The sequence below is a fragment of the Zophobas morio genome, unplaced genomic scaffold (genome assembly GCF_036711695.1).
Source record: "Zophobas morio isolate AGI-343-1 ecotype UQ-CSIRO unplaced genomic scaffold, CSIRO_AGI_Zmor_V1 ptg000011l, whole genome shotgun sequence".
In the NCBI taxonomy this organism is placed as follows: domain Eukaryota; kingdom Metazoa; phylum Arthropoda; class Insecta; order Coleoptera; family Tenebrionidae; genus Zophobas; species Zophobas morio.
Window position 1 is genome coordinate 1,410,583 of NW_026972116.1, and position 26,471 is coordinate 1,437,053.

At 35.1% G+C, this 26,471-nt stretch overlaps 1 protein-coding gene across 3 annotated transcripts in view; it reads right to left on the reverse strand.

Moving 5' to 3' along the window:
- LOC135126635 (furin-like protease 2) overlaps nucleotides 1-26,471 on the reverse strand; it is a 429,769-nt gene that overhangs the window by 3,165 nt on the left and 400,133 nt on the right. For all 3 annotated transcript variants that reach the window (XM_064052673.1, XM_064052672.1, XM_064052674.1), the window contains 7 exons: nucleotides 14,434-15,588; nucleotides 14,193-14,380; nucleotides 7,930-8,086; nucleotides 7,413-7,684; nucleotides 5,048-5,292; nucleotides 4,750-4,987; nucleotides 4,526-4,698 (listed from right to left, as the gene is read on the reverse strand). In XM_064052673.1, coding sequence (XP_063908743.1) covers nucleotides 4,526-4,698; nucleotides 4,750-4,987; nucleotides 5,048-5,292; nucleotides 7,413-7,684; nucleotides 7,930-8,086; nucleotides 14,193-14,380; nucleotides 14,434-15,588 — 2,428 coding nt within the window. The remainder of the gene's footprint in view (nucleotides 1-4,525; nucleotides 4,699-4,749; nucleotides 4,988-5,047; nucleotides 5,293-7,412; nucleotides 7,685-7,929; nucleotides 8,087-14,192; nucleotides 14,381-14,433; nucleotides 15,589-26,471) is intronic.

A 26,471-nucleotide genomic window follows, 5' to 3' on the forward strand; every position in this document is an offset into this window, starting at 1 on the left:
TTCGGTTTTGCAGTTCCTGATCATCATATTTTTGACATTTTAGATAGGAATTATTAGGGAAAATTTTCAGCTGACGTCATCAATTTTTTGGAGGGGATAAATAAATATATTCTGATTAAAAATTGATTAGGGTTTTCATAACTTTAAAATATCTGCAACATTTCAAAGCATTCGGTTTTGCTGATTCAAAATTGAATTGCAAAATGTTGTTTTATAATTTTGATTTTTTTTTCCAAAATCTGGACGTTTCGGGTGAAAACTCAACACGGAGTCATAAACTACATGCGTAGGACTATGTTATTTTATACAATTTAAAACCCATTTATTATGTCAATTTTGAAGTGACGTCATCACAGTATTGGTGGGGATGATTAGGCAAATTTTGGTCAGCGTTTTATCATCTACATGATAATCCTATTACCCAGTGTCTGGAAAATGGCGGATTAACTCTGCGGTACGCTCTTAACAATCAACTGGTGAGTCTGGGAGAAATAGTAAAAAAAAATCCTTTTCACATTTTGGTGGAGTTATAATGATTTTAAAATTGGTTCTTTTCCTACGTATAACAAGTAAATAACACATTCATTATCACAATAAGTAGTAATTAAACTTTTAGTTAACTTTTCTCTCGCTCATGACCATGTTTAATTACCATTTCAATTAAAAAGTACAAAGATATGGTTATGTTGTTTTTGTAATAATTTGATAAAATTCCATTTGACAACAATGTTTACCTGATAGAAAGCGAAGGTACAAATCAGCAAAAATCTATACATTAGAGATGTACCGACTACAGTCGGCCGACTGTTTATAAATGCAACAGACAGTGGTTTTTTTTTTCTATTTCTCTGACTACCTTAAAAACTTGTTTTATTTTAATAAAAGGAATAACTGAAGTTTTTTTTTTCCAAAAAATGTGTTAAATTTTTTTGGATAATTTTAACATTTAATTTTTTGTAGTAACTCAGTACAAAAATAAAGAATAACACAATTTAGGGCAGTTTATACAATACTTAACCAATTTTAACCACTTTTTTGGAAATTTTGAATTCGCTCTGCGTGTTTATTGGACCATATATCGTGACGGCGATTTCAGAATCGTAACTAGCGGAAGATTATCTACACTTTGACACCAATTTTCGGTCGATTAAACTAATTTTAACCGGTTTTGACAAAGCCGACTAGTCGGCCGACTGCAGTCGGTACATCTCTACTATACATATATATTAAGTAGTTAAAAATGTTTGAAATGTGTCGAAAATTGTCAAAGTTTTCAAAACCCTAGGTTTAAAATGTTCGCAGTTAATGAGGATGCTGGTGTGTACCTGCTGGTCTTTGACGAATGCGAAGGGAATGCCACTCTTGCCGTACGAGTTTATACTGAGTGTTATCGGGTAAGAAGGCATCCCACGCTAAATGAGATTAGGCAACTGGACGCAAGCTAGAGGGAAACAGGCAGCTTGTTTATCCCCAGTTTCATGCTTGAGGTCGTTCTAGGACCATACGTACTTCAAAGTTAGAGAAAGATATTTTACATTTTGTGCCTGACGATCGGACAAGAAATGACCGGACCATTGGCATAGTTGGGAGTGTATGTAGATTACGATTTACCTTTAAATTTTGTGGACTTATCATTAACTTCTACAAAAAATGATCAAAATTTGATACGAGCTTACTTACATGCACAAGACAGAAATTTTGAACATCTTCTCCAGTGTTTTGTTGGTTATGCTTTAATGCGTTTTTCTTTTGGTTTATTTATTAATGAAAAATAACAGTTTATTTTATTTAATAATGCACAACGATTAATGACTACTGGTTGTTATGGTTATTGCTCTAATAAAAATGAAAGGTGGATTTCAGTCACTATTGTTATAGTTTTGGAAATTTCATTCTACCCTAGGTACAGGTCGAGACTAACTCATCTCAGATCAATCGGTTAGGGTGTCGGATCAGACCGCCGCGCCGACAGGGTTAGTCCTTGGAGGAAGGGTAGTCTGACCACGAGTAGCCTCACTTGTTGAGGCTGAGTACTGCAGGATGAGCTTCCCTGGGGGCTATATCCTTTTGCTAGCCCTGACGTCGAAGTTCGACGTCCTTTTGTTGAACTCCGTGGTGTGGGGACGCAGAAGAACGAAATCATAATCCAAAGATACGGATAACAAAACGACAAACAAACACACTGAAGAAGGGCCTTCGGGTGCACCTCAAACTGGAAACCCAGCCATTGTGGGGTTGCAACCTTCTAAGAGGAAGCGAATATTCGGGGCTGAAGTAAAAAAGCGAAGGATGGCTCGCTTGCAAGCGTAGGCGGCAAATGCCGACCCGTCAAAATCGGACCCATCCTCCTCCGGGATAGACTCCAAGGGCAAAGGGCAGGCTACGACAGCCAACCCAAAACAACCCGGGGGAAAAAAGACCTCAGGGTCAAAAAAGAGAGTGCGGTCTTCAACTTCCATACCTCCGGCAGCACAAAAGCAAAAGAGAATGAGGAGGCACGAGACCACCTCTAAAGAACAGTAGCAGGTAGCCGCAAGTCATTTTCGTGTAACTGTGATTGATGTACAGTATCCACTCGGCAGCTGACTGGTGACCAGGTGGAGTTGGTACAAAATGGCTTGATGGGAGCACTGGACAGATAACTTGAACAGTGCCTGGCATCGAGAAGACAAGCAGCCACTTTCAGGGGCATTAAATACACAGAGGAAATCTTAAAGATAACCTGTGAAAACGAAGTGTCTCTGGAATGGCTAAAGTAAACCGTGCGCTCTCTAACACCCTTGAGGAAAGTCGCACAACTTAACGTAGTCCCCTTGGCTGAGCTAACACGACTGGTGAGGACGACCCTGTGGATACCGGGACCACCGGTGGATGCAGAGGTCGCAGTTCATCGCCTGGAGGGTCAGAACCAATGGCCATGCGTTAAAAAATGGCTTCTTTTCCACCTCGAGGCCAAGCTCGAGGCTGCCTCGCCAAGCAACCTCTTTGTGTTTGGTCTTGGGATGGGTGAAGCCAAAACAATCACGGAGAACGAGACGTCGACTTAGGAAGGACAGATCCCTATGGAAGGGGCAGAAACCCCAGGGGGAGTGAGCAGACTACGTCCTGTTTTGGTGCCAATGCTTCGGGCGTGTGTGGCTTTCAGCTACATATCGACTGCATGGCAAAAAGTAAAGGTTATCTTTATACCTAAGCCAGGACGACAAGATTGCACCTTGGCTAAATTCTACAGACCCATTAGCTGAACATCATTCTTGCTGAAAACGCTAGAAAAAGACTAAGCTAAAAAGAGATTCGGAAGACTGCCTTAAACAAGCAACCTCTACATCCGAACCAACAAGCCTACATCCCAGGAAAATTCACGGATACGACCTTAAACAAAGTTGTAAATCGTATAGAACAAACTCTCCACCTTAGAAATGTTCTTGGATATTGAAGGAGCGTTCCATAAAACGACTTTCAAAAGCATAGAACTAGCCCTACAAGAGCACAACGTGAACCCCACCCTGAGTAGGTGGATGACTGGTATGCTGAGGAAAAAGGAAGTACTGAGTAGTAGGTGGCACTGAGATCGAGGCTGTTGTAGACAGGGGATGTCTCCAGGGAGGAGTACTTTCTCTTGTATTGTGGAACACTGTCGTTGACAGCCTGATACGACCTTTTTAGGGCAATAACCATAACAACCACTAGCCATTAATTATTTTGCATTGTTATTAATGAAATAAGCTGTTATTTTTCATTAATAAATAAATAAAAAACAAACATTTAATAAGACAACCATAAATTATAAACAAAAATAATAATAAAAAAATTGGTCGAAAGTTATTTTGGCAGCACTTCCCTCGCACCTAAGGTGCAATGAAAGATATCCAGCATTTTCGAGTTGAGTTTTTACTTTACAGAATTTTGTGGTCATTAACATTTTTTCAAGGATACGTATATTAACTTGGATTGCTGCAGTGGAATACTGTAGGTAAGCGAAGAAAAATATTGCTGCCTCGGTGGGAATCGAACCACACGCTCCCCGCTTTCCGGGCAGGTATCATGACCACTGGACCACGAGGCCGCTTATCTTTCTCCGCTTACCAACGTGTTATTGTGCCGCCACAATACTAAAAATAAGAGCATTGTATCAAATAATAAAATAAACTGATTAATTCATTAACTTTTTTGAGCCACCTGTAACAGCAAATCTAAAAAATATTAATGCAGTGATAAATCACATGTAAAAACTCATCATATTTTGCATTTAATGTGGCAAAATTTTGAGGTGACGTCATCAATTTTTTGGGGGGATAAGCAACTGACGGACGGACGGACGGACAAATGGACCGACCGACCGACAGACAGACGGAAACGGAAGACATTTTTCGTTCTTCCATGACCAATCGAGAAAATCTGAAAGCCAGTCGCCCGATGGACTCGATTACGATACTTCTTTAGCTTACGTTCAGGAAGTAAAAATGTATGATTGTAACATCAGGCTTAACCTAACTCGCTTTCTATTTCTTTTTCTATTCCTTACCTGTAAAATTATAAAAACTGTTATAAAAAGTATAACAATACAAAGAACGGCGATTATTGCCAACCCCGTGATGAAATTGAATGGACTGATCAACTGCAATGTGTTCACCGGTTGAGCAGACAGCAACAACGCTTGCACATCTATCCGTCTCTTATCCTCTTGTACTTTACATCCTGAAATTTATAAACTTAAAGAACACCTATACTCAGCCATTTTCAACGTACCAATACAATTTCGGCAAGAATAATGGCACTTTTGACATCCATATTCTGTTTTGTAGTATCCTTCGGGACAATCCGGTCTACATTCTCCTGACAAAAGTTGCCAGCCTAATGGACAACTAACGCACTGATTGTGTCCTGGGCCGCTACATGTTTTACAACTCATGTAGCACCTCGAACAAATCCCTTTGTCGCTGTAGTAGCCTGAGGCGCACGTGGAAGTGCACTCACCGCCTTGTAGCTGAAAAAAAAAAGGAACCATATTCTAATATGGTTCTGTAGAATTCTCCTGCATACGGACCTGTAGTCCTGCTATACATTCGCTGCAGTTGGTTTTCGAAACACATTTCGTGCACGTGTGGAGGCAAGGTTCGCAGAGACGTGTCCCTTTGTCGTGGAAGAAGCTTTTATCACAGACTGCGACACATCGCGTGCCTTGTAGGATGAGGGGGCTGGCGCAGGAAAGACAAGCGTGTTCGGTAGGGCCATCGCAGGATTCGCATGTCGAATGGCACGGTTTGCAGAGTCCTCCGTCGAAGTATTGGTCTAAAAACATGTGAAATGGATTACAACGTAATACTAAATGATTTATCACAAAAAAAAAATTCTAAAATCATCCACCCAACAGCTGGATGACTCAATCTAGTATAAAAGAAGGCAACTAGAACATATTTGGCAGTAAACTACACGTAATGGGGAAATATACAACCGGCAGTAAGTGTAATAAAAGCACTTTTAATTATTGGTTGTGAATCGATACCATTTTTGTTAAAATTAACAATTAAATTATTACAAGAAAGTATTTTATTATATCGAGAGAGCAATAAAAACACAATCAAACGCAGCCATTGATCTGATAGTTGGATTTTCAGCTCAAACTTTCAAATTTACGGTAACACAACAAAACAAAAATTCTATCGAAAACAAATCTTCAAAAATCCATACATCCTCAATCTTTTTATGCTTCCGGCTTGGCCAGAAATGTATGTAACTTATTTTTGTTACTACTGTTTTTCAATAAAACAGTCGCAGCCAAAACTTAGTGACACAGAAACGTCCTTTGTGTCAAAATTTTCAGGTGATTTTACATTATAACCTTTATGGAGATCTAGTAGTTTAGTCAAAATTCAGTGTGGTAAAAATTTAGGTTAACATCATAGCGTCACTTAGGTTTAGTATTTCAGATCTCGGTTAAACAATACAAAAAAGTTAACAAAGAAAAAATGGTCTTTGGTTATTTACACATATCTTCTCCCGATCCTGAAGCACAGACGAACAAATGCAACCCCGATAAGTTAAAAAAACTATGTGTGGACTGTTAAACTGCAGGTATTAAAGGTTATGTGTGTGTTTCAAGTGAGTTTCCGATAACAATATTTTGTTATGACGTCATAAACATTGTATTATATGACCAGAATACAGGATGTTCATTTTATTTGTGCATAGGCAACCCATTTTACGTTTCCATAAACAGCTTTGATTAATTTTTATTTTTAAATAATAATGAACGCATAGATAGCAATGATCAGAACCAAAATTATGACAAATTATTTCGGCCAGCCAAATATTTTCAATTTTCGTTTGCTTTAAAATGTTATCGAATTCTGAAAAAACAGACATGCTATTAATATTAGGAAAGTGTGACAAAAATTTTGATGCTGCTGTTCGTCTTTGCGCCAGGCAATATCCCAATAGAAGAACTCCCTCAAATCAAGCGTTTAGAAAACTTGAAAAAAATTTACGAGAATTTGCGCAGTTCAAAAAAAAAAGTTAGAAATCGAATTGTAACAACGCCGGATCATGACGCTGCTCTAATTGAAATTGTAGCAGAAAATCCCCACGTGTGTCAAAGACAGATTGCAAGACAAATGGAGATTAGTTTGGGTTCGGTTTTTAACATCTTAAAAGGAAACCGATTTCATCCATACCATGTGACAATTGTCCAACATTTAACAGAACTTTTGCTAAAAAAAGTGGTACCAGGATAAAACTTTGTATTACATTCTTGAGTAAAATGAGACTATCTACTAGAGAAAAATAACCAATTCGACCTACCGGTCTCTCGTGGATAATCTCACTGTATTAATAAATAACTATTAATCACATTGCACTAAAAAAAATCAATATAATATTTCAAAACTTCAAAACTACAAAAAACTTCTAAGTGTAACTATAGTTTAAAAACCGTCTTTCACACTGGATTATGTTTTACTACTATATACAGCAACTTCTGCAATTTTATTTTAACTATTAAGTCAGTAACACACGCGAAGAGTTATTTAATGTTCGTTTACCACACTTGTAAATTGTCAAGCTGTCATCGAAGCCTATAACATACACGAAGTCCAACGAAGACTTGAAACATGTATTATCGAAGAAAGATTCATAGTGCATTTAACAACATTTTTATAATTTGCGGAAAGAAGTATTATATCGACAATTAATTGTTAACACTGCTTCTTGTGTATTTACATTAATATGAATTTGTAACTTTTTAATTTTGTGTGCAGTTTTAATTATTAACTTTTTTAGATCCGTGATGACGAATTAATACGGATTTAAAATCAACTTGAAATTGGCCCTTTAGAAATTTATTTTTTGTCGGTATTTTGGGCTATAGATTGAGTTAATGAGCCTTAATAGTAATGAATTAATGAGTTACTTACCCGTATCGCAGCGATCACTTCCGTGCGGCACGCACCTTCCCTTAGTGTTCACCTGCCAATCGTCTAGACATGAAATACATGTAGTTTTGTTGCATTCCGAACATCCCGGTGGACATTCGACACACTCGTGTTGATGAGGATCGGAATAATGATGAGCTGGGCATTCCTTGACGCATCGGCCTTCGTTCCAGAACCTTCCTTGACCGCATGATATACACTGGGAACTATTCGAGCCGTTGCATGTCTCGCACGTTTCGTGACAAGGTGCACACCTAATGACGACAAGGCATTTTAATAGGACATGGTGCTGAAATGAGGTAGCGAGGATGCATTGACGCTTTTTTTTGTTATCGTGTCGCTTCTTGTGCGATACCGCTTCAATGGCCCTGCAAGACTATCAGAGATAACTTCATGTGAAAAGTTCTACGAAGTTATTTCAATAGAATATGGTGCCGGGACATCAAGAAGAGATTAGCAGAGCGTCTGAGATCGTTTGGTCTAACTTTTCTATACTTACGTGTAGTCTTCAGTTTCGTAAGTGTTCTCGAGACATGATGCCAGGCATTTGTTCTGGTAGAGGAGTAAGTGGTGATCACAGCTTGTGCAATGATCCGGTCGATCTTGACATCCGGCGCAGTTGGGTTGACAAGGGGTACATGTTTTTGCCACGTAATCTATACAACAAGCAGAATCTATCATATCATTTTATTATTGAACATTACTCATTAATTTAAATACTATTTTTAAATAATTTTGTGACACTTATTAATGGAGAGGAACACTACATACAACGTAAATTGTGTTTTATTAGTTATACATACAAGACGATATAGTATACATTTATTGACACTTCGAGCATCGATTTAATTAATGTATCGTTCTACATTAATATTTTTGGTCAAAATAAGAATATCCCTAATCACATACTCTTTTTAATTTGCTGTCAGTTTGGCCTGCTTAACGAACAAAGAAATTAAATAGAAATGAAAGACAGGAAAAAGAAATGTAAAAAAACTGTTTGAAGTATTTAGAAAACTTGGGAAATAGTATGAAGAAAAGCCGAAGCGGAAGTACAAGAAACCTTTGAAAGTTTGCGGGTTTACAATCATGTATTGGTCTGTAAATAGGCGCTTTGTTCAGTGTACGTTATATTCGCATCAACGTTACTAAATATTTAGTATTATATAGTTACGAAGTAAACTCATACCACCCTCCTTTCCGGATCTTATTCCATGTGGCAGATCTACAACAAGTTCACCCTAAGAACACACTAAATTAAAGAATTACTTACTAAGCTTTCTTGTACAAGCAGGTGTTACAGAATTACTATTATTTAATAAATTCATAAAGTGCTGAAGTTTTAAAAAGTACAGAATTCAACACTTCATATAGAATAACGTAATTCTATCTGATAAGGAAAAAAAGGAGAATACAAATTTGAAGAAAAATGTAAACTGTAATGTAAAATTAGAAGGCCTATGCATTTTTTTTTGTCAGTATGTAGGAAACAATATGAAATATAAAAATGCTTACAAAACATATTCCATTTCATTTTTTTTTTTGGGAGGGAAGCTTTTGGGATTTGTCTTTCTCTATATTTTGTGAGCTCCTCTGTCCCTCGGCTGCCACCAATTCGGTTAAACCTTAAGATCTATTTTTGACAAATTGCATTTTGGCTCGATCCACTGCTGAAATCCATGGCCAACTACGCCCTTAGAATCATTTATAAAATCCCTGTATTATTGTCTTTGCCATTTCTATTGAAACATCACCTGTTGATTTTGCTTAAAATTTAGCAATTGGTAACAGCGTTTGGTTGATTGACAACGGCTTTTAGTTAGAAAATTGGGTGAATATGAACGTTGCCAAATTTACGATTAACAAATGGTATACTATATTCTTTGCCATTTCTATTGAAACACCATTTGTCAATTGTAAATTTGGCAACGTTCATATTCAGACAATTTTCTAACTAAAAGCCGTTGTCAATCAACCGAACGCTGTTACCAATTGCTAAATTTTAAGCAAAATCAACAGGTGGTGTTTCAATAGAAATGGCAAAGACAATAATACAGGGATTTTATAAATGATTCTAAGGGCGTAGTTGGCCATGGATTTCAAAAATTTCGCGTCGCTGAAATTATGCCCGTGGTTATGCATCATTATGATAGTTCTCGCTTGTCACACTGATGTCTAATGTCATTTGTAACCTGTCATTAAAAGTCGTCCTTTTTATTGTTTTAATGTTTTTCAAGTGCGAATTACAGTAATTCTCGTTGACCCAAGCTCAAAACAACAAAACAGTCATTTTCAGAACTCTTGGTGGTTGCGTAAGAAAATTTTGCTTTTGTGCTACAAAGCGCAGATTGTGAAAATGGTTTATTCTGCTGAACAAGACACTTTTATCGTTACATCTTGTTGTCACAATGGGACTTCGTAAACGAAGAATGTGTGTATTCTGTAACCGCTTGTAAGCAAGAATATCTGGCCAAATACCGTGATTTAATAATTCAAGAAACATCGTTAAAGGCTAACATTAGAGGTGGAATCAACAGATTTGTTCGAACTGGCAGTGTCAACAAAAAGAACTCTCGTGGATGATTTTAAGTATCTGGGGAAGTTGTTAATGACTTGAGAAGACTTGATCAGAATTGAACAATTAAACAATGGGTCCAAAATATTGACGAAAGGATGTTACAGAACATTTTTGAAATTAAAAAAAAAATCTAATACTGAATTTATTCTTGAACTAAGTCGTAAATTGTAAATAGCTATAAATTCGGAAATAATTCTTTTTAAAAGATACTAGTGAAAAATGTATTAGGCATGATTGTTAAGAAACATTCCAATTCTTTTCAAAATTTGCAAGCATTTTATGTCAAAAGATGATTTTTGTAAATGTTCCAGTAGTAAATTATGAATGTTTAGGTGGATTTTGCTTCGAAATTTTAATTTTCATATTATTTTTACATTTTAATTTAAAAAATTAAAAATGTATCTATTATCTGATTATTGATGTAGAAATATTGTTTCTACAAATAAGAATACTATAAAAAATTGTGAACTCTTTTATTGGTATGCAGTATTATAAATCTTGTACACTAAAACTTTAGAGAGAAAATACGTTCAATCATTCCCGAGAAAAAAATAAACAAAATGTTACTGTTTGGTAACAAATTAAATTATTTGTTTAACGAGCAACAAATCTATTTGAAATTTAAATTTGTAAAATTTCGAATCTAATAATTTGAAATTCAATCTTTCTTAAAAAAAAATCGAGAGTATTTGTAACATCTACAACAAAAAAAAAGAGTTGCACAAATTACAGTTGCTTTTTTAAATTTCAGAATCATCAAAATTGTTAAGTCTTTTTTTTATTTATTTCACATTATGAGTCATTCCCATATTGTTCTGCGCGTGAAGTTGAATACGATTTCTTTCCAAATCCCAAACTTAACGCTGAAAAGCAAAACAGCAAGCAAGTACGTAAAAACGGATAACGGTACTGTATCGATTTCTGCTTGGACATGGGGCAAATCAGCACTCAATCTAAACTATGCTTCGCTTCGCCCAAGTGCGACATGCGGCAAATCTGCACTAAACAGCAGAGACGAAAATCCCTCGGACGCGGCCTGGTCTATGCGGCAAACCAGTCCTCAGGTGACGTTTTATTTATCGGGTTCTGTTTATTAAATGCCCATTTACATTTATAAAAGTAAGCCATAACACTCATCATAACAGTATCCTGTATGTAAAATCCGTAAGGTAATCCTTACCGAAATGTTATTTTTCAACATTTGTCAAGGAACTGAAAAGCAGTGAATGTGAAGAAAAATAATAAATGTAAGTAACTTTATTTCAACCAGAAAGAGAACTGTAAAGAATACCTAATAGCAGTGGCGGCTCCTCAGAGGAGGCAGGGGAGGCTGAGCCTCCTCTTTTTTTTGGAGCTGAGCTTCCTCTAATTTTTTTCGATGAAAGAATTTATATTTTTGTAGACATTTGTTATTTTTCAGAATATTTTCTTGGATTTAATTTACTTTCATCATATATCAGGTTAAAATGTCGGAAAAATTTATATTTGCGCCCTCACAATCATAATTCACATTCACACCACTCCGCGTTTGGTTTCAGCGGCAGAGGCTTGCTAGCCGCTAGCCTCTGAACGACGATGCATCTGAATAATGAGACCGTAACCTTGACGCATCGTCGGTGTATATTGTATTGGCTAAAACGTTGATCGGACTGCCGCTCCAAGCCGCTAGCCTCCAGCTAGTTCATCTCTTTTCAGATCAAGTCGTACAGATAACTTTATCTCTTTCTTATTAGTTGGAGCAATCGGGTGTAAGTAGGAAAAACATTGAGGTGGTTTCGCGAGCTCCCTGTTCAGTGGTGGTGGTGTTTAGGCTTTACGTAGGTAAGGGTATAAAAGGGAAGACCAACACCATCACTCCCATTAATGGTATTGACAGTTACAATTAGAAACAAAACAGAGCATTTCATGAAAATAATTATAATAAAACTAAATAGTTAACGGCTTCGGTTTTAAGAAACAAATTATACTGTTGGAATTGTGTACCTATATTTATAAGTGATAAATCTTCCGCTTGGGGTAAAACAGGCTATAATAATTTACAAAATTTGTCACGAGCTATAGAAAGGCATGAAAAATCACAGGAACACATATTTTCTTCGATTAAATTAGAAATGCTTGGTAAGCAAAACATTTCCAATAATTTAGATTCGGCTCATAAAAGGGAGAACTATTACGAGAAAGTTGGTGAAAATTGGGCAATTTTGAAAAGACTAATCGATGCAATATAATTTATCTGTCAACGCAAGAGTGTTCTTTTCGTGGGCATGAGGAAAAAAATTATTCAGATAATAAACGATATAAAAAGTAGTGATTTTCAAATTTGAGCCTCCTCTGAAGAAAACTTCACGAGCCGCCACTGCCTAATAGTTTAGTATAACAATGAAAATGAAAATTCCTACACCACAACTGATTCTTATCATCCCTGTTAAAACAAACCTTGATAGTGCAATCTCTCAAACCAGAAATCGCAATTCCCGGCAATTTTTTAGACTACAAAAACGGGAGTCCAAAAAAATATATCCGAAAATAACATTTAAGACAACTTACCAGTACCTGAAAATATCCTAGAAGAACATCTTGGTTTAACAATGAAACGCCGTTCTCTCTTTGCTAATTTTTGAATGCCTGCTACGCCTCTTTATACCTAATTTTCGATTTTTCCGAAATTAAACTGTTTAATGCTTGACTGGCTGCATTTTTAACATTTTTGGGTAGTACGTCGCATAAATCCATTATTTTTCTAAATTTGTTCATAAAGGTTTTTTGAATAAACAACAAAATGTAACCATGACAGGGAAGCATCTCATGCAAATGCGATCAGCTCAATCTTTTTCAAAGCAAATTGCCTGATTTAACTGTTTTCAATTTTTGGCTCAATGGACAGAAATCGATAAAACCTTGAACCCACCATGGATCTAACAATGTCACAACAGCCTTAAATGTCTCAAAATCCTCGCTATCGCTCGGCTTTCGAACTGACAATTGCGGCTGTTATGACATTTACTACATCCTAGGTGTGTTATAGCTATTAACATACCTAGAATGTAAAAAGTGCCATAACTGCCGTAGCCGTCCGTTTGAAATCCGAGCGTTAACGGGATTTTAATTAGGCTTACACGACTAAGGCGGTTATGGCACTCTTTACATCTGCGGTGTGTTCAAGATTTTATCGGTTTCTGCCCATTTTAATTCAATGGTCCAAAAATCAATAAAAATTTAAATAAATTTGGTTGATTACGTTTGCATGATATACTTCGGTGTCATAGTTACATTTTGTTGTTTATGCAATATCAAAATTTGTAAAATAAGTTCAAACGGCGTTTCCAGCGATTTTTTACCGGAAAATATATTAAATAGTGTAGCCGAAGGATATATGTATTAAGGAGTCTGTCAACCACAAAATTAAAATTGCTAAGAGAATGGTTGGTCCCGATGCAGACAGTAGTAGTTCCAGTGCCTCAACGCCGATCCAGTACGACAATAATGTAAGAACAAATGCGATCAGTTGTTCAACAGCGAAAACATCTGAAGAACTGATCGACACCATCATCAGCAATCCACTTTTCCGGATGCACCGTCGTTAATTGTTATTACAATGGCAAAGAAAATTCCCAACTTTAATTCGCATTAGATATCTTAAGACTTTGTTTTGTCTCTTTGTCGAGAAATTCTAGGTATATGAAATTGTTATACGTTAAGAAAGATTAAATGTCAATAAATGTTGAAATGTTAGTAAATACTGTTGTTTAAGCTATGAAGAATTTTTTCAGTTGATTTGTCGTGAAATGGGGTATTATTGTAAAATTAACATATTCATCAGTGTTTGTAAAATTGACATATTGTGCAATAATTTACAGATACTGTTAGGTTATGTTATAGTTATCAGACTATTTTTGTGCATGTAAAATACTTCTTAACAGACAGAAACCGATAAATAGCTACTACCGGGTTGAAAGCAGTACCGTAAAAAATCAGAATTTGACCAAGTACGAAATAAATAAATAAGTTTTATTATGTGTTTTTTTCCTCATATTTGTTTTTTGCAAATAACCTTTCCATGTTACACTTTGTTTGGCCAGTAGCGAATTACAAGTGCGCATTATAAGCTCCTCCTGTCATCTTCTCATTTGAAGGCAGCTCTATCATGTTAATTCTCTTACTTTTACTTAATCTTCATAATTTACCTTCGAAGTATCCTTCCGGACATTGTTGTAAGCACAAATCTAGATCGATGACTCTCACATGACCTGGTGAACATGTAAGACAACTCTTTTGATCTGACCCGGTGCACGTTTCGCAAGCTTCATGGCACGGTTGGCAGACACTCTGTGAATCGGAGTAGCTTCTGGGTGGACAAGTGCTTACACAGGTCCTGTTGAAACAAAAATTTATGTAAACGATTATCGCTAAACTAGAGAAACTTACCTATCCATTCTCTTGTTCTTGCAGGCTATACATTTAGTCGGACCTCTCCCGAAGCATCCTTGATCATCACATTGTTCATCACAGTTCTCCTTTGTTTCTTCATCATCATCTATATTATTATCGTTATCTCTTATCTTCGTCTTTTTCCCATCTAATGGACTAATGGACTCTTGATTTTCCGAACCCGCAAACGAATACACGTTTGGGAAATTGCGGAAACCCTTGAATGATTCTGAATTAAAGAAGTTATCGGTGACGGGAGTGACTGATTCAGAAACCGTAGGAAAAGTAAACGTATTAAGAGGGGACTTCCATGGACTAGAGGGTGGCCTGCCCGCAGGCCGCACCCGGATAGGGTTAACGGAAGTCCCATAAAAGATCAGTTGCCACTTCTTAAGAACGCCCGGCTGATTTACGTGTCTATTACCCGCGTTAATAATTCGTAAGGTCCACCGTCCCTCTGCTCTTTCTCCCCAGTAGTGAACACTTAAAAATGGCCAGTCGTCGAAATTCGAGCTAACGACATCTCGTGGTCGCTCGAATAGTAACGTCGAAGTTGTACCCATTGGTGAAATCAGTAAAATTCGCAAATTTCCTCTCGGGAAAAACCTTAAGGAGATCTTACATTGTACGTGTTCCAAAAAATGAACTTCATTTAAAGAGTTACTGCAAGCGTCAACGTCCATATGAAAATCTAAGGTCGTACCGTAAGCGGCATCGATCCTTCTGTCTTCCACGAGTTCCTGCGACTTGCAGATGTGCTGCGGAGGTACTGTTGTCCACTTTTCGGATAAACTCACCAGAGCACCGGCGTCCATTAAACCGTAACCGAACTTGTGTGAAACTTTACGACCTACGCCGTTTGTAATCCAACCGCTTTCCTTTTCGAGGGGCGGCGATCGAGAAGTTAGTACCACCAGATACTGCATATCACGCCATGTGAGACTGGGGTTGGCTTCTAAAGCCAGGCCACATATTCCCGCTGCCAAAGGTGCGGAGGCAGAAGTCCCAGTGTGTTCCACAGTACAGATATGGTCGGGGCGAAGGCGAGCGTCCATATCTACTGTAGCGACACTTTTATCGTGACCAGGAGTTCCGGAGCTGTAGGTGGTGGCGAGGGTGGAAGAGCATTCTTCGAGGTACCACGGTTTGTAGCTGCAACAACATATATAATTAAATAGGTATAAATTACGAACAAATCAATTAACGTAATACGTGTATTTTCATATCAAAACAGATTAAAAATAGTGCGGCAATTTACTGCAATGTGAGCCGGTCTATTCTATTTATACTCAGAATTTTTCGGAAGAAATGTCAGATTGCAGTGGCTAGGAGATAAATGAACAATAATAAAGTCGTCGCTATTAATTGTAGCGCATTTCATAGCCTATGCTAATACTATTTGCGTACGACATGTTATCATTGTAAATTGTGAAAGAATACTAAATAGGATCAATTTTTATTGGTTTTACTTCCCGAGCATAAGTGAGTCTCGCATTTCCATCAGTCTGTGTTGATTTTTATTAAACAGATGATCTCCAAAACTATTGGATTTACTGTTTTTAAATTTTATATGTACAGTGGACGCCAAAAAAGTAGGACAATGGCCTTGGGCACACAACAAAATTTAAAAATATGTAAAGGGTAAATTTAGATTTTATCAAGCATGTTAGTGTCAGTGTCATTTATTATTTCATGTTTTCTCGATGGGTCATAACCCCCACCTCGTCTGTCTGTCTGTCGTGTGTCAGACTTGTTACGACAGATAATATCCTAAACTATCGGAATGATTGTTGTATAATTTTATAGGTGTGTTACGATTATGAATATCAAGTAGATGGTAAAATGCTAACCAAACTTTGTCTGATCATCCCCACCAACAATATGATCACGTCCCCTCAAAACTATACAAAGTAAATGGGTTTTAAATTGTATAAAATAACATAGTCGTACACGTGTAGTTGATGAATTCGTTTAAAGAGTTGAGTTTTTAGCCGACACGTCCAGATCTTGGGAAAAGAAGATATGTAACATTTTGCAATTTCATTTTGAAACTGCAAAAATGAACCCTTTGAAATGTTGCAGATGTTTTATTTGTCGAATAAAGCCTGTCTAAAATGTGCAAAACATGATGAGTCAACACTTGCATTGCATTCATATTTTTCAAACCTGCTTATACAGGGCGACTGCAAAACATTAATGAATGAATGAATTTATTTTACTGAATAAATCAGGAATAGCAAAACTGAATGCTTTGAAATCTAGCAGACGTTTTAAAGTTGTTGTAAGCATGGTACATTTTTAATCAGAATACATCTGTTTATTCCCCTCTAAAAATTGATGACGTCATCTTAAAATTTTGCCTAATAAATCCTACCTAAAATGTACAAAGTATCATGAGTTTTAACTTGAAATTTATGACTGCATTTATATTATTTAGATTTACTTATACAAGTGGCTCAAAAAATTAATGAATGAGAGTCAATTTATTTTATGGATAATTGGATACATCAGGAACGGCTCTCTCCATTTTCCAGAAAATTTGGAAGTACAATACTGTTATTATTAATATTACACTGCACTTATCCAAGTTGATATACCTGTCCTTGCAAAAATGTTGATGATGTCTTCACAAAATTTTGTAATGTAAAAACTCATTTGAGGCACACGCGTAACACGCCTTTTTACATTTACTTTAATATTATATACATATGTTTATTTCAATTCATATGGGTTCTCATAAAAAATTAAATTCGCATTCAGATTTTGCAATTTTTCGAAAATGCTGGACATGATTCACTGTACTTCACAGACGAGGAAAGTTATATCGAAACAACCTTCGACCAAAATCTTATCGATTAAATTAAGAAGAAGCTACCTCATTTTCTCGAAAATGTGGGAGTACGCACGTTTTTATTTAATAATGATAAAATACCAATAATAATAGAAATGATTTTAGTTTTTTTTGAGGGGAGAAACTCACTCAAATCAAACAAATTTCAACGTGACATTCTTCCGATGTATAAACATAAACAGTTGAAGTTAATGAGCGCGTTATTATTTCCCGTTAGTTATCTGCTTTAAATATATTTTACATTGTTCGTAGTTGTGCAGGGTCCCCCTGGAATTGGTCCCCCAGCGGCACAGAGACTGGGGGTGTGTTATTTATAACGTTGGTTTTTTACTTCTGAATGTTTTGAAATCTTGCATGCGTCAGCACTGTAAATTAAAAATATATATATATGTATATTGATGAAGTTATCTCAAAGTTTTGGCGAATAAATTCTAAGTAAAATGTGCAAAATATGATGAGTCTATACTGATGATTGATTCATTTTTGTTGCTACTGCTTATATAGGATGACTCAAAAAATTAATGATGAGTCAATTTATGTTATTGAGTAAATCAGGAACGGCTCACTTCATTTTCTTGAAAATTTGGAAATTTAATACTCTTATTATTAGTATTCCACTGTACCTATACAAATTAATATCCTTGCAAAAATGCTGCAAAATTTTGTAAAGGAAAACTCATTTGAAGCATATCGACGTGTACAATGCCTCTTCATATTTGCTTTAATACTACATTATATATCTTTATATTAACTTACGTATACATAAATTCGCAAAATCAAATTTTATGATTTTTCGAAAAAGCTGGATATGTTTTATAGTAACAGATGTGCAATTGAAAAATCACTAGAGTTGGCGATGGAATTTCATCTGCCACAAACGGCATGTCTAATCTTATAGCATCCAGAAGTATAACTTAACATTTTAAAACAAGCTGTTTCTGCCATATATCCAACCACTGCAATCCCAACTCCGAGTGATCTTTTCATTGAACACCCGTTATTTCAGGGGCCGGGGAAGTTGTGTCGAAATAACCTTCGACAAATTTTTACTCCCTGGGTGTAAGCTAATTCATTACTGTAACCGAGTCCATTGGACGATTTTGTTTTTTCGATATTTCATGAACCCTAGAGCACGAAAAAATAGATGTCCCGTTTCCGTTTGTCCGTCTGTCTGCCGTCTGTTTTCTGTTCGGAGTTTTATTAGATATATAATCTCCGTCTGGACTCACTGTTGTAAAATTTTGCACATGCATTAGGAATTTCGTGTAGATGGTAACACGATACACCAAAATTTGAAAAAAAAAAAAATCAAAAATGTATTGCAATTGAACTTTGAAACTGCAAAATTCAATTCTCTAAAATCTTGCAAACGTATTAAGGTTATCGTAAGCATGGTACATCGCTATTAGAATACATGTACTTTAAATTTTACAGAATTACATACTCCCGAATGTGTGACTTATTATAATCCATGTCAAGTTTTTACCCTACACATCCTTATTTTTGGGAAAAACTCAAAATTGTATATACTGCGTACGGTGAGAGATTGAGTGAGAGAAAAGTCACTAAATCTACGCTAAGGAAAGTGTACCATCCGCGCGAAATTTGAAATTTCAAAATCATTCTAATCTTAAGCGCTACAAAACATAAGTTTTCCATTATTCGAGAATTTTTCTGCTGTCTTTTAATAACAAAAAACGATGACATTACACCTCTGTCTTCTCCTGAAAATTGTTTCAAATATTTCCTAGAACATTCATCTTTAGGGTACGTGTTCACTGGGGAGCAACTCTTACGTGAGTTCTGGTTTTGATTTTATACCATCTTTAGTCTTTAAGTTGTAATTTCAAATTTCAGAGGTCTATTATTGCAATTAATTGAGTTATTACCAAAAAAATATACGTAAAACAGACTTATCGGAGATCATTGTCGCACTACGAAAGGGGTTCGTATTGTGAGAGTCGCTCACAAACTCGGAGAAACCAAGTAAAAACGCTGGGCAAGCGATATGCTTACCCAGTTGAGGGCAGGCCCGACCATGGCTTTACGTGCTGATCTTGGAATTATTTCTCGCAAGCGCCCTCTCAAGTGGACACGTACCTTTAAAGAAGCACTGGAGATGAGAGTCAGAAAAGTGGCCTAACCTTAGCAATGGAACTTTCAGTAGTTTTACATTTGTAACAGAGACAGTGACAGACAGCTGTGAGTGACAGCGTAGGAATTTCAGTGTATTTTATAGTGTTAACTTGCTGCCAACTTACATGTCAACTGTCAAGAAATCCCAATCTCTCACCGGAACCACTATAACAACATTTTACAATTTAACTTTAAAATTGCAAGACCGAATGCCTGAAAACTTGCAAGCGTTTTAAGGTTATCGTAACAATGGTAAATCGTTTATCAAAATTTTTTAGTTTATGCCCCCCAAATAATGATTAGGTAATTTCAACTTTGCCGAATAAATGTTCCTTAAATTTGATAGAATTACATACACCTGCACGTATGATTCAAGAAGCCGTATTGCGTTTTAATCCTATAGTTCAGTTTTTGGGGAAAAAATTCAAAAGTTTAGCTTAAAATTTAATTTTGAAATTGCAGAACCGAATACTCCGAAATTTTGCAAAAGTTTTAAGGTTATAGGAAGCATTATATATCGTTAATGTAAATATTCGTTTATGGCCTTCTCAAAAAATGATGACGTCATATTACAATTCTGCTGAATAATTTATTTTTTATTTTAAAAAATAACATGCTTCTGCATGTATGATTTATGAATCCACATTGAATTTTTACCTTTGCCATCCAGATTTTTGGGGAAAAAATCTAAATTTTGTAACAATATTTTACAATTTAACTATGAAACTGCAAAAACCGAATGCTGTGAAATCTTGTTATGGTAATTAGAAGCATCGTAAATCGTTAATCAAAATTTGTGTGTCATTTTACCATTTTACCGAATGTATAGATGTATAAGTGTTCCCGAGAGACGAATGACTGTTGTTAATTAATTAATGAGCCCTCTCTTCTGCGTTGCGGAGATAAAATCAACCAAATTTAATTTTCTTTTAACCGTTCTAACATACTCGTAAACAGTCGAAATTAGGCATGTACTGAAAAATTGGGAATATCTACATTTTTTGCTTAAAATATTGTTACGTTATTCGGGTGTTAAAAATCGGCGTGGGTAAAACTCAACAATGTATTTCTCAGTAATACTAATTTAAATGACTAACTGTACAACGAATATGTACACAATAATTCCGACCCGATCTAATTCTTTCATTGACTAGACTCCAGTGACTCCACTAGACTCCTCCTGATCATACGCTTCGTCTGGAAAGATCGCGTCGCTTTTGAGGTTGTTCTGGAGTCCACCGTAGAGATAATTCCCACGACTTCCAGCGGGCCGCTTCCAGGCTTTTCTTTATTCGAGCACCGCAGTCACCGATGGTGGGTACATACTATATTTTATATTCTGTTCTGTATACTTTTACATAATTCACTCCTGCTCATCTAGATTTAGGTTTACAGAATGGTACTATTTACACTGATTTTTCAAAGGCCTTTGACAAGCTGAAGCATGATGTTCTTGATGATAAACTTCGTAAACTACTCGTAGAATGATCAACTAATATTTTACAACTTCTTTTGTCATACTCAAGTGGTCGCAGGCTTTGTGTCTGTTTTCATGGACGTTATTAGGATGAGTTTACTGCTTTTTCGGGTGTTCCGCAAAGATCAGTGTTGGTCCGATGGTTTTCAACATCGACATTTCATCTAATTTGACAGTTCTGTGTTTGTTGTATATTGATGATATGAAATTGTTTTCAGTCATTAGATCTGAAGAAGATTGCAGAAGTTTGCAACAGAATAATATATCAATAAGATTGTTGCTTGGGGCGATGTTAATTGTTTACCACTTAATGCAGAAAAATGTGAAGCATTGACATTTAGCAATAAAGTGTAAAGTGAAGAGTGATGTTTCGTATGACTACGCAATTAATTAGAGCACAACTTCTTGTACCCCTATACCTAATTTAGGGTGATTTGTAGAATTGGTTCTCAAGATGTTTCATCGTTTCCGTACATTCTAGCAACCCTGTATAGTTAGCGTATATGTAATGTTAAAGCAATTGTAAAGACGCGTATTAGGCGTTTGTTTCAAGTGAGTTACATTAAAAAAATTTGTGATAACGTTATCAACCTTCTTGGAAGAACACGTATATAAATTTGGATAGATGCAGTGTAATACTAATAATAACAGTACTGCATTCCCAAAGTTTCGGGAAAACAGAGTGAGCCGTTCTTGATATAATTGATACAATAACTTGTCTCATTCATTAATTTTTTTGAGACCCCTTGATAAACCACAAGTATTGAGTCATAATATTTAGCTTATTTCAGAGAGGACAAAATTTTGTGATGTCACCAATTTTTTGGGAAGGAATAAACGATTTTTGATTAAGGAATTACCATGATTACGATAACCTTAAAACCTTCGGTTTTGCAGTTTCAAAGTTCAATTGCCAAATGTTGTTATACAATTTTGATTTTTTTCCCCAAAAATCTGTATGTCTCGGTGAAAACTCAACACGGATTCATATACCGCAAGTACAAAATTAAAAATATTTTTTTTAATGTAAATTTTGGAGATGGTGTCATCCTAATGGTGGCGGAAATGAATAATATAGAATAGAATATTCTCTAGAACTCGTCATTGACCCGTCTAATTTTTGAAATGTATGCCGTAACGGCAACTCATTCATATGAAATAAAAAACGAACTAATGTAATGGTTGACCAATAAATCACCCTATTTGTGTCACAACTCTAGTTTTTGAAACTGTGTTAGTGATCGTACCATTACAACCTACTGTAACGACTTGAGAAAGTTCAATATCTATAACTTTGTTGCGATCTATAGTTTTAGATGAATTACGGGGTGTTACAAACCCAAGACCTTGAAGTGTTGCCGTTACAAGCATAGCAACTGATCTGTCTGATATTTCTGCTCTGTCACAAATGTTTACGATTGTTGGTAACGATAGTATCGTCTGCGACAGTATTTCTGGGTTTATTTTTGTTGATAACATCGCAGACGGTTTGAAAAGTTCCTCTTTTTCCACCCTTGGACTACCGGAACTTTCATTTTTTCTAGTTCGAAAATATAACTAATTTTTTTGTTTAAGTTTCTGAATTTTCTCAATATCTTTTATTTTCTTATCATGCAACGCCATATTTTTCTGAGTTAGTTACTTATCCATAGATCTCAACCCCATCTTTCTCTGATTTCTCTGATCCCTGAAGAATTCTGTTTGGGATATAGGAATTTTGATCTTACACTTACAATTTTTGAAACTAAATTTACAGTCAAATAACTTTCCATTGAATCTATTAGGTGCCCCAAACACGAAGCAAAAAGAGTTTGTTCTTGTTTTAGACATATCGACTTTATACAGGACGTTATTGAAAGGTATGTACAACAAAATTGACAGTTCTTCGCGAAGTCTAAGAAGTCTGAAAAACTTATTTTGTATTATCAAAATTATAAGGGGAAAATTAACCCTTATGCAACCATTTTAGACGCTACTGAAGGATAAATAGGTAAAATTAATTTATTTTAGTAAATCCTAGCAACTGTAACAATAAAACTTTTGTCACGACTAAATGTTGCTATAGAAACGAGAGATGATCTTTTTAAGCGGCGTACAACGAATTTGGACATAAATTTTAATAATTTTTTATCGCTAAAAGGAGAAAACTTTTACCTGAAGTTTTTTTTAACTTTTAGCACCCATACTTGGAGACCAAATGCCAATTCTATTTTGTACGTATCTTTCAATAACACGCTGTATAGTTAACAGTCGTCACGTACTAAATTTAACAAACGAGGGCAAAATTAACACTTAAAAAATTTTTTTCAGGTTTTGTTACAGGTACTGTTTTGATCGCCAGCCTCTTTGTTTTTATTATACAAATTGTAATACTTCACAATGCCAGATCCTTTTCATATTTCAATACTTCATTATTGTAAACCCGTCCACCACCTGAATGAAAATAATGATATAGGCAACCTAAAAACAAACCCTTTATTTTTTCGCTCCATTTTAGTAGATATGCATTAAACTAGATGCAGCCTTGAACAGTTGGTAAGCTAAAAATTTAAACCTACCCAGTAGTGCAGCATGATCACAGCCTCTTTCAGGATAAACTTTATCTACACAATAACATAAATTTTTTTAGAAATTTACGTTGAACAGCTTCAATACATATTCTTAACAGCACATCATATAAGGGATACCAAATTATAGCACCATATTCCAACCTAGATCTAATAAGCGCAAAATATAAATTACATAAAGTCCTTATATTTGAGAAGTCGCTACAATTTCTGTAAACAAAACCATACATCCTAAAAGATTTTACTATTACATCATCTATATGTTTCACGAAATTAAGTTTAGAATCAAACGTAATGCCTAAATCTTTAAAATTGTCACAACGTTGTAACTCAGTATTGACTATGGTGTAAGGAATTAGGATTAAGTTTTCTTGTATAGGACACAACGAAACATTTGTCTTGGTTAAGGGATAACCGATTACGAATACACCATTGCAGAATAATCTGAATATTAGCTTGAAGACTCACGCTGTCGTTAATATTTTTAATTTCCATAAACAAATTGAGCATATAAAAGTTTCTCGCATGATAGACCATCAACAATATCATTTACAAACAGAAAAAAATTGGTCTAAAGAGTTTATTAGACAGTACTTCCCTCGCTGTCGGAAACGCGACGACTGCATGCTTATTATGTTTTTTTTTTCGCAGTAGATTTCAAAACATTCGGTTCTGTAGTTCCTGATTAAATCAATAAAATACATTTACGCATTCATTATTATTTTTGAGTCACCCGGTATATGCAAATTCAAAAAATATGAATGGGATGATAAATTACAAGTACAGACTCATCATATTTTGTACATTCTAGATATCATTCGGCAAACTTTTGAGTTGACGTCATCAGTTTATTGGAGAAGATAACCAAATATATTTTGACTAAAAATTTATTATGCTCTTTATAACCTTAAAACATCTGCAAGATTTCAAAACATTCGGTTCTGTAGTTCCTGATTAAATCAATAAAATACATTTACGCATTCATTATTATTTTTGGGTCACCCTGTATATGCAAATCGAAAAAATATGAACGGAATGATAAATCATAAGAAGAGACTCATCATATTTTGTACATTTTGGATAGGATTTATTCAGCAAAATTTTGTGGTGACGTGATACATTTTTTAGGGAGGATTGGCAAATACATTTTGATCAAAAACTTACCATGCTTATGATAACTTTAAAAACATCTTCAAGATTTCAAAGCATTCGGTTTTGTAGTTCCTGATTAACTCAATAAAATAAATTCACCCATTCATTAATTTTTTTGAGTCACCCTGTATATGCAAATCGAAAAAATTTGAATGGAATGATAAATCACAAGAGACTCATCATATTTTGTGCATTTTAGTTAGGATTTATTCAGCAAAATTTTGTGGTGACGTCATAAATTTTTTAGGGGGGACGACCAAACATATTTTGATCAAAAATTTACCATGCTTATGATAATTTTTAAAACATCTGCAAGATTTCAATGTATTTAGTTTTGTAGTTCCTGAGTAAATCAGTAAAATAATTTTACGCATTCATTAATTTTTTTGACTCACCCTGTACATGCAAATTCAAAAAATTGGTCTAAAGAGTTTAGACAGTACTTCCCTCGCTGTCGGAAACTTGACGACTGCATGGCTATTGTGTTTTTTTCTCATTACATTTTTGTAGTGGGAATTTAAAATTGCGATGACGTCATCAACATTTTTGCAAGGACACGGATATCAGTTGGGATAGATGTAGTGTAATACTAAGAATAAAATTATTGTATTCCCAAATTTTCGGGAAAATGAATTGGGTCGTTTTGAATATTTATTTTTTATAATCAATAAAATAACGAAACAATTTACTCACGTATACGGCAACTGAAAATCGTTTATGTATAAACATTCTTAATTTAAGATGACAAGCGGAACAGCATACGTGAGAGCCAAACAGAGAAACTGTAAACAAAAAGACCATCGGTTTTATTGCTTCGACTTCCGCTTATTATATAAAACATTGGGTTTTATTTTAATTCTTGACGGTGAAATTCAGAATTGGTTGATTATAAACATGTCTATTTCACATTCGCGGAACCAAGTGAACAAATGCAGGTCTGTAATGTTAAAGTCGATGTAAATAAGCGTGCTACCCTTATGTTTCAACCGAGTTTTTCCTTTAACAAATTTTGTGTCTACCAAATTGGGTTGGTTGGGGTGTAATACTAATAATAAGTGTTGCCTTTAATTTAATCAATAAAATAAATTGACTTCATTAATTTTTTTTGAACCACCTCTTAAGAAAATCTAAAAAATATGAATGCAATGATAAATCACAAGTTCAAACTCATCATATTTTTTGCATTTTAGATAGGATTTATTCAGCAAAATTTAAGGGTGACGTCATCAATTCTTTTAGGGGGGATGAACAAATACATTTTGAACAAAAGTTTACCATGCTTATAATAACTTTAAAATATTCCCAAGATTTCAAAGCATTCGGTTTTCTAATTCCTGATTAAATCGATAAAATAAATTCACGCCTTCATTAATTTTTTTGAGTCACCCTGCATATGCAAATCCAAAAATATGATTGGAATGATAAATCACAAGTACAGACTCATCATATTTTGTACATTTTAGATACGATTTATTCGGCAAACTTTTGAGCTGACGTCATCAGTTTTTTGTAGAAGATAACCAAATATATTTTGACTAAAAATTTATTATGCTCTTTATAACCTTAAAACATCTGCAAGATTTCAAAGCATTCGGTTTTGTAGTTCCTGATTAAATCAATAAAATAAATTTACGCATTCATTAATTTTTTTGAGTCACCCTGTATATGCAAATCGAAAAAATTTGAATGGAATGATAAATCACAAGAAGAGATTCACCATATTTTGTACATTTTAGATAGGATTTTTTCAGCAAAATTTTGTGGTGACATCATAAATTTTTTAGGGGGGACGACCAAATGCGTTTTGATCAAAAATTTACCATGCTTATGATAATTTTAAAATATCTTCAAG